Here is a 9116-nt window from a genome sequence, read left to right as displayed (position 1 = left end):
GAGCTTGCACACATCATAAAATATCATTTTTTTAAAATTCCAATCCACAGAGGAACACACTTCTTGGATCAATACATACCCCCCCCCCTACAATTTCTGATCATGAAGGATACTAGGCAGCAGGAAAAGGCGGGGCCGTAATAGGATCTCTTTTCAACAGCATCATCTCATCATCTTCTTCTTCCTCACTGTGGAGAGGAGAAAGTTTCTTAGTGCAGCTGTAGAGTGTGTGAAAATACTTCAAGGCTACAAGAGCTCATGTTACCACCTAAGAAAAACAGCCAGAGCTCTGAATCTCCTATACACCCCCCCCTTCAAATGTTCATACACAGGCACAATATTCACAACATGCACCCTCTTAGTATTGATTTTCTTATCTGGCCCCTCTCTGTTCAGTTCATGCACTCCATACATTGAGCAGAGGGGGAAACCAATGGATGCTGCTTCTTTTTGGACTGTAGGAGTAAATTCATTATATTCTATTTAAATTCCTGAACACACATGTGGGCGGCTATTCACAGCTGCCCCAAATACATTTACCTAGAAGTCTATATAGTCAGAAATGGTGAAATTAAACGAACAGTGTCCAAGGGCATCCTGCAAAGTGAATTTCCAATTTTACCTGTCAGGAAAGAAGAAACAAATTACACTTTCACTCCCTGGTGTGCCGGTTTATCACAGTAACACATCACAACTCTTAAAGAATCACCCTTTCTGCACATGTGGCTCACTGGGGAGGAGCATTGATGGCTAAGACTGCAGAGATGCTCAGGACACATGAATGTAGCCACAGGTGCACTACTGATTTCCATTGACCTACTTCTGATTGCTTTAAAGGACAAATAACCGGGGGACCTTAAATCTTTCAAGAGTGAGTGACCACTAGTTATACTCAACTACCCAACATGATGTTGCAAAACTGCTCTGTATTTCATGTTCCAGATTTTCTGACTTCTTTGTGCTGACGTCTTTGTGTTGTTCCGATGCTGATTTCATTTTAGCAGTAAACGTATATAGGAGAGTTGTATGCTAATAGATGGAAGCTACCATACTGTATTTATTCAAATGCCTTGGCTGTGAGCAAATGAACTTGCATATCTAATTAGTAATAATTAGTAAATTCATTTCAAAAGTACACGGCAAAGTAAAACTTGCAAGCATTGAGCATGATGGGAATTGCTCGCCATCATACAAATTCATGGGGCCCTCACACATCAGCCTCCTGCAGGATGGCAGACTAAGAGCCCTGTGTGGTCACAGTGAAGAGCAGACTATGCAATTTGGCTCTAGGCCTTTACTAATCCTGACAAAGCTATTATTTGTCTGCTTCTGCAATTTGAACTGCAGGCACATCGCCTTTATTTAGTTTTCAATTTCCAAGAATTAGTACAGAGCATTATACAGAGAAACTGGGTCAAAATGTGTGTATGTGAGGGAATTTCAGGGAGAGGGAGAGACAGAGAGAGAGGGAGAGGATGCATTTGTGTCACATTGGTGGAATTAGTTTTGATAACTTCAGTTTTTTTTTTTTTTTTAAATTACAGACACAACAGAAGGACAGATTAAAAAGCTTTATTCAAACTAGCATGATCAGGCAGAACATTTAAGCCAAATAAGCAATATCAAAATATGACAATTAACTCGACTTGAAAATAAAGCAAGGCCATTCTCTCCCATACTGTCTTTGATCCACTGAGTGGGATGGAGCCGGATTACTTTTGATGCAACTCTCAAAGCATACTGTACAATCTAACTGGCAAATCAGCAGAAAGGGGTAAAAAAAAAAACAAAACCAAAACAAAACAAAAAAAAACTGAAATAACACACTTTTACTATACCAAGCACAAGCACCTCCTGTGCCATTCGATCACAGTGAATACAGAAGATATCAAAAAAGTCTACTGTATAAAAAACACAAAGTATAAAGCAGTTCCATTTACAGTGATCTACTGCTTCTGAGTAGAACATCTGTTGTTGAAACTAAAAGGCTGACTCCCTCTCCAACAACCCTAAACAATTCAAGCTTGTCTTTCTCAGTGGGGATAACTGTAATTTGTAATACTGTAGGAAATGCCTTTTTTTTTTTTTTTTTAATTCATCAACAGTCACATATATCTTTTACAATGCAGAAGGCACGCAAGGAGCTCATCATGTGCAATGTATTCATTCTTTAAACACTGTTGGAATCAATTGGTTCAGGCAACAATTGCACATACAGCACGCACTCCACAGCAAGAGATCCCTCATGAAGTGACATCTTTAGTCTGACGGACAGACAAACAGCCAGCTGTGTTTATGTCTGAGCAGCCCGGTGGAAGAGTTCGAGAGGAAGAGAGAGGTTGGATTTCACTGACTCAGAATATGCAGCCGGACACATCCGAGTGCTGCGATCATGTTTATATTGAGTGCATAATTCAAAGTACAGTCATCTGCTCGATGCTGTTTTTCTACCCCTTTCTCACTTTGTTTTAGTTTTTTTTTTCTTTTCTTTTTAATACTTGCCGAGTCAGCACTAAAATACTGCATCTATAGATAACAATTATATTCACTGTCTTGCAATCAGCTCACCCTGCTTTAAACAATTAGATTTAATAATTTAGCACCCTAATGAGTTGTTCTAAAAGCTCCCTGTTTCTGAGAAATGAAGAATCCTGGGCTTCGCAGTAGTGCAATCTGCGCTACATTTGAGGTCAAGAAGAGTACTTTTGCTTTCCTTTGAATTTATGTACACTATCAAAACAACATTGTAAGCACTAAGCTACAAATATGCAACACAAAAACGCCTTTAAAGAAGCTCACAAAAGCAGCATTAAAAGTTCACACAGAAAATATCTATAAAAACATGAAAAGTCCAAAAACAACACCTTGCCTTTCATTCCCTTGTACCATGGTAAAGATAAATACATTTTATCATTACAAAACGTTTTTAAATTTCATTTCCAATGCGATTTTTTTTTTTAATTGAATAATAGAATTTGCACTGTGTGCTTTAAATAAATACAATTAAATAGTTCATTTTTATCAGCCTGTTGAATTAAGTTGAAAAGATAATACTTTACGTGTATGATGAATAAAATCTTGTCACAAATAAGTGACTTAACAAGTATGACCCTGTTTTGTAAAATGTAGTTTATCTTATTCGTATGTTTTCCTTTGGTGCCCATTCTGGCCCCGCCCCATGCCTGCGGTGTCAGAGTACCACTGAATAAAAATTTGACCTGAGGACACGCCGCCGTCCCTCATGCACACTCACTCACTCAGCTCAACAAGAGGAGTATGGCTTAGACACATTCGATTTTTTTTTTTTTTTTTTTTTTTATAACCCTTTTTTTTTTTGTGGTTTGAAAAAAAAAATCCATATTGCAATAGTGTTGTTGTGTCTCTAAAACAGCAAAGTAATTGTGTGTCAAGTCAGATACTATATAACTGCACTGATGTCTATAAAAAAATGAACCACACACACCTGATGTCTGTGAAGTTGTCTCATATGCAGAACTACAGTATCTACAATCAAATGAAAAACATTTTGCCGATGTCTTTCACTCTCTTTTTGTCATTTCCACACATTCATCACTGTTGAGTACCACAAACATTGTAGAAAAAAAAAATCTTAAAATTGAATCAGAATATTTTTTTTTTTTTTTTTTCATCATTTGAAAGTTACTAGTTGACAGTGTGAGCTTTGCTAAACAGCATGTCTCGCACTCTATTAAAAATGTTCTATAAAAAGTAAAAGAGAAGAAAAAAACAACACCTAGTGCAAAGCCTGATTCAACGACATAACCGGCTACAAGTCAGTATTTAACGGAATTATGGAAGAATCGTGTTCACCCTGATTCATGTGTATTTATAATTAGACATGTTTCTTTGCTCAGGAAATGTTGCATGGTGGTGACTTATGTATATGGAGAACTGCTGATGGTTTCTTGAACTACGGCACACAACGTAACTCTGGAGAGAAGGCAGATTTCTCTGTTCAAAGCATTAAGGAGCAGGGAATGATTTACTACACGAGGCCACTCTAGTATTGTCCAGATATTCTGCTAAAAATGATTTCAATTCTACGTCCAAATGCGTTGAACACGTAGAATCATGCAGATTCATGCTTAAATAGAGGGGTGAAAGTTAGAGAGCTGAGGTGTTTAGTGGTCGATGTTTGTAGGCGGGGTGGGGGAATTTAAGAGCTGGAGAGAAAGAGGAGCTTGAGCAGAGCGACTGAGGGAGGACAGACGTTTTACATCTTCTTTGTGAGTCACAGGGAAGGATTTCAGCCAGGGACTCCCACGAATTGATGGTTATATCATGGCAGTTCTCTCCTGGGCTCCTGTTGAGAGACAGGAGATAAAATTAGCCACAACAGAAATTCGACCTCAATATAATATTCTAGAAAGTCCCCACTCATGCAACAGTGGATTGTGACTGGTTACTGCCACCATCATTGACTGTGTCATTTACACGCAAGGGTAAAACGGCACCTTGTTTCCATTTTTGGGTGTGTATGTTGTTCTGTTCTTTCAAATCAGTTGTTTTGATTATTCCCACATTTGTCTAAAGCATCCATTGAAAATCACTAAGACTAGAGTAGCACTCAGGGCTGAAATAAAATATGACAAAGCCATAAGCTGCTATAAGGAGGCAGTGTAAATAAAGCATGCACAAGCAGGCATCACAAAGTGCTATTTGGTATTTGGTGGGCCGATGTTACAGCTAGAGAATGGGGAGGGACAGAATGGTCTCGGTTTATTGTGGGGCATTGCCCACAGATCTGAAAGCAGAGAGCTTGTGTGCAGGGATGTGGACTCAGTTGATACACTCACTGCTCTCTGGGATGTTACACGCTGAGAACCTTTTCAGGACAATTCATTCTTTAATCCCTTTTTTTTTTTTTTTTTTTTTTTTTCATTTCTATCTGTGCCATCATTTTGCCCCCGAATCTTTGCCAAGCTAGCCAGATGTGCACAACACAAATCTGACCAGCAGCCAATTTCATTCTGATCTCGGCTCTCAGTATAAGCTGATAGGTTTTGTCATTTCAGAGACTGGCCAGTTTAAATTTTAGTGCATACAATAGAATTGCATTGGAGCAAAGTGTTGGATTTTGAGAGACAGAGCCTAGCCGGGGATAAATGGAAATAGATTTTGCTCTATTTTATCAGGAAAATATGCTGACTAAAGGATTATACCAAAGACTTGAAAGGGGAGCTGTGACAGTTTATCAAAACAAATTTTTGAGCCGAACCAAACATGTATACCAAATAGAAAAGGACAGAAAATTTCTACAATATTATAGTGGCTCTACAGAGTGTAGTTAGCAACCAGCATACCTCCAGTTGTAGAATGGACTTCCTTTCATTTTGAGTACTTAAGAACAGAAAAAAGAGACAAGTTCAGTGGTACACGTGAAACTCAAGCCCACACTGACAATACAAACACACCTTCTCGCTCTCTCAATATGCACCTGCGCATTATGCATATTCATAATGTTTCATCTTTCAGACCTTCACACTTGAATCGGTATTTACACCAGCAACAAATGTTTCTTCTGCGCAGAAGCGCTGCTCGAGATCTGACAGAACTCCAGCATTGTGCTTATCATTTAGTAGAGCAACACGTCTTGTCCTTGAAGAGAACCCCTCCATGTCTGGGCTGCTTTTAAGTCTTCCTCTTACAGCCAGTAGTTATTCTCTGCTTGTGCGTTATGCATCTGTGATAAATGACCTACATTCTGTATAAGACATTGAACAGTGGCTAATTTTCAGTCTCGGGGGTTGGGGTATTTGTTTGGCCTAATTATGCATTGAAAGCGCAGATAGTTTACTCTGGAAATACACCGATAATGAAAATCACCATGACTGTGTTCTTATCTTATGCAGGACTGATTTTCCAGCTTTTTCTCTTTTGCCTTTGAGAGTAGGTGCATTACCATCCGTTCTATATTTTTAACCTCAAATAGCTGATAAAGATCCATAACACTTTGGCCATTATTGCACTAAAGTGCAGCAATTTACTTAGTTACTTTGCCAATAATTTCCCAAAATCTTTTGTTTGTGACATAAAAGAACTTTCTTCTAGTGTATCATACCATTTAAAATGTACTTCAACTGATAAAATTCACTTGTAAAAGCACTTTGTTGATCCTGCAACAGTATGAAACTGAATTAGAAACGTGCCCCCCCCCCAAAAAAAAAAAACAAGAGAAATGACTTGGCTTCTATGAAAAAAAAAGAACATAGTATGTTAGAAATGCACTAAAACATTTTCAGCTCCTGCGACCATACCTGGCACCCATTTCATTCATACATACCTCCAGTGTGGATGCTCTGGAGTCTGTGGTCTCACTCGGCCCTAAGCTCCTGGGTATACTGGACACAAAATACCCTGCACCTTTTGGGATAATGGGCTGTCTCACCACCACTTTGCCTTTCCGGGTCTCTGCGAGGAACAAACTGTACCAGTAGGCGTCGCTGGAGATCAGGGTAGAATCTGCGATGGTGGAGCTTCTCTGACTGATCACGCTGTTCCTGCTGATCACGCTGTTCCTATTGGCCGGGGGAATCTTGATGGCCTTTGGCTTTGGTTTCTGACACTTCAGCACAATGATGACCAAGATGGTTATCAGTAGCAGAAACGAGACGGCCCCTAAACCGATGACTAAGTACAAGTTTAGGTCTGTGAAGACGTCATATTCTAGTGGCAACTCTGTTGTCTCTGAAAAGGACATGACGTGCTCTACTGTTGATATCTTGATGGTGACAGTGGCAGAGAGAGAAGGTTGGCCATTGTCTTTGGCAACGATCACAAGCCGCTGCTGTCTCGGGTCCCTGTAACTGAACATCCTCGTTGTCCGGATTTCCCCGTTGTACTGGTCCAGACTGAAGAGGCTTGCGTCACTGATCTGCAGGAGCTGGTAAGTGACCCTTGAGTTCTGCTCGGAGTCCGCATCGATGGCAATCACTTTGGCGACCAAGTGCCCCTTGTCCGTGGACCTCGGGATCACCTCTTCAACGACGGAGCCCTGCGCCCGCCAAGGTGACACTATGAGGGGAGTGTTGTCGTTTTGGTCCAGAATGATGATGTGAACTGTCACATTGCTGCTCAGTGGGGGAACACCGGAGTCTCTCGCCTCAATGTGGAAGAGGAAATCCCTCTCTCTTTCATAGTCAAAGGTCTTCAGGGCATAAAGATCACCGTTCTCCGGATTGATGGAGAACAACATTGACATAGACGTGTTAACTATCTCCTTCTCCATTATGAAATAAACTAAGTACTGGTTCTCGTTGAGATCTGGGTCAAATGCACTCAGGGATGTCAGTAAAGCGCCTGGCACGTTGTTCTCCACAACATGGATTGTGTAGAAGGACTGGGAGAAAGCGGGTGCGTTGTCATTAACATCCAGAATCTCTAGAGTGATGATCTCGTTTTCAGATAAGGGTGGCGAGCCTTTGTCTGTCACCATCAGTGTCATGTCATATTTGCTTATTATCTCTCTGTCTAGTGGCTTGGACACTAGCAGCTCAAAGTAACCCTCTGAGGATTTGTTGAGAGTGAACGGTAAACTTTCCTGCTGCTTCAAGCTGAGCTGAACTTCCCCGTTGACCCCAGAGTCCCTGTCGCTGACACTCACCACTGCGATCAGCGTCCCCACAGGCACGTCCTCACTCAGTGCACTTTTCATAGACTTGATGGTCACCTCGGGGTAGTTATCATTCAGGTCTGTGACATAAACCATCACCTTGCAGTGTCCGGACAGCGGGTTGGCCCCCCTGTCCTGAGCCTGTATGTGCATCTCAAAGCTCTGACTCTCCTCGTAATCGATCCCCCCCCTCACCTTGATTTCACCCGAGCTTGGGTCCAGGGAGAAGAGCTCCTGGGTCTTCTCTGAGGTGTACAGCGTGTATGAGTAGGTCAACTGCGAGTTGGTGCCCTCGTCCAAGTCTGTTGCGTTTAAGGTCATGACCAGGCTGCCTGCTGCCGAGTTCTCTGAGACGTTCACTGCAAACACCATCTGACTGAAGAGGGGGGCGTTGTCATTGATATCCAGGACGTTAATAATGATGCTGGCCGTGCCGGAGCGGGGGGGAACCCCTCCATCCACGGCGGTTAAAATCAGGTTATGAACCGCCTGCTCCTCTCGGTCCAGATTACCATTGAGGACCAAATCGACGTACTTGGAGCCGTCGCTGCCGGTTTGTATGTCGATGATGAAGTACTTGCTCTCACTCAGATAGTAGGTCTTGATAGAATTGGCCCCCACATCCGCATCCACGGCGTTTGTCAGTGAAAACCTCTCCCCGGGAGGGGTTGCCTCCGAAATGTCCAAGGGCATTGTCTTCCTGCGAAAGACGGGCGCGTTGTCGTTGATGTCCATGATCTCCAGCTCTATGTTAAAAATGCGAATGGGGTTTTCAAGGATGACATCCATCTTCAGAAAGCAAGAGGTGGTTTTAGTCATGCATATGCTCTCCCGGTCTATCTTCTCGCGGATCGTCAGCTCGCCGGTCTCTTTGTTGATGTCAAGGTAATTTTTGCTGTGGATGACATCGAGCTTGGCTCTGCGCTCCACCAGACTGCGAGCGTCCAGACCCAAATCCGCGGCCAGGTTGGCGACGAAGGAGCCCGCTTCCATCTCCTCTGGCACCGAGTAGCGAGAGATGGAGAGCGCGGAGCCCCAAAGCGCAACGAACAACGACAGGACGGCCGCGATCCATCGTGTCCGTACGAGTGCGGCCATCATTGTGGCGTGTGCGTGTGTCTGTGCGCGCGCGTGTTGTGAAGATAGAGATGAATCAGATCCGCCCTGACGATCAGGTTGTCTTGATGGAGGGGGGCGCCGGTTTCATTCTTGCCTCCAGCAGTTGTCGGCTGCAGCTGCAGAAGGCCATCCGCTGTACAGTACTGCTGGAGGAGCGCGGCTCTCTCTGCTGGCTCTGCAGGGGCGGAGGCGGCGGGGGTGGGGGGGGGGCCCTGACTCAAATCAGGGGGTGCACATGTGGAGATTAAAGCACTAGAATAGATTTTGTAGGTGGGTTGGAAATATGACTCTAACAAGTGATTATTGTTGTAGTCACAGTTAAAGCCTTTAGTGAACTTTTTTAACATCAAGCGCTTTAACAACA

The 9116-nt window shown here is 42.7% G+C and overlaps 1 protein-coding gene across 2 annotated transcripts; it reads right to left on the bottom strand.

Moving 5' to 3' along the window:
• Window positions 1-2036: 2036 nt before the first annotated feature.
• On the bottom strand, window positions 2037-8870 carry LOC115054132 (protocadherin alpha-C2-like). 2 transcript variants are annotated; one of them, XM_029519171.1, is made up of 3 exons: window positions 6305-8870; window positions 5325-5361; window positions 2037-4324 (listed from the first exon to the last, which is right to left on the bottom strand). In XM_029519171.1, exons 1-2 carry the CDS (start codon window positions 8732-8734, stop codon window positions 5350-5352), a joined length of 2442 nt encoding a protein of 813 aa, XP_029375031.1. In that variant the 5' UTR covers window positions 8735-8870; the 3' UTR covers window positions 2037-4324; window positions 5325-5349. The 2 variants fall into 2 exon arrangements, with proteins under 2 accessions (XP_029375031.1, XP_029375030.1); XM_029519170.1 differs by lacking the exon at window positions 5325-5361.
• Between the last annotated feature and the right edge of the window lie 246 nt (window positions 8871-9116).

Source organism: Echeneis naucrates, chromosome 14 (genome assembly GCF_900963305.1).
Source record: "Echeneis naucrates chromosome 14, fEcheNa1.1, whole genome shotgun sequence".
NCBI lineage: Eukaryota > Metazoa > Chordata > Actinopteri > Carangiformes > Echeneidae > Echeneis > Echeneis naucrates.
Note: the sequence above shows the minus strand (reverse complement) of the source record. Positions and strands in the feature narration are given on the sequence as shown.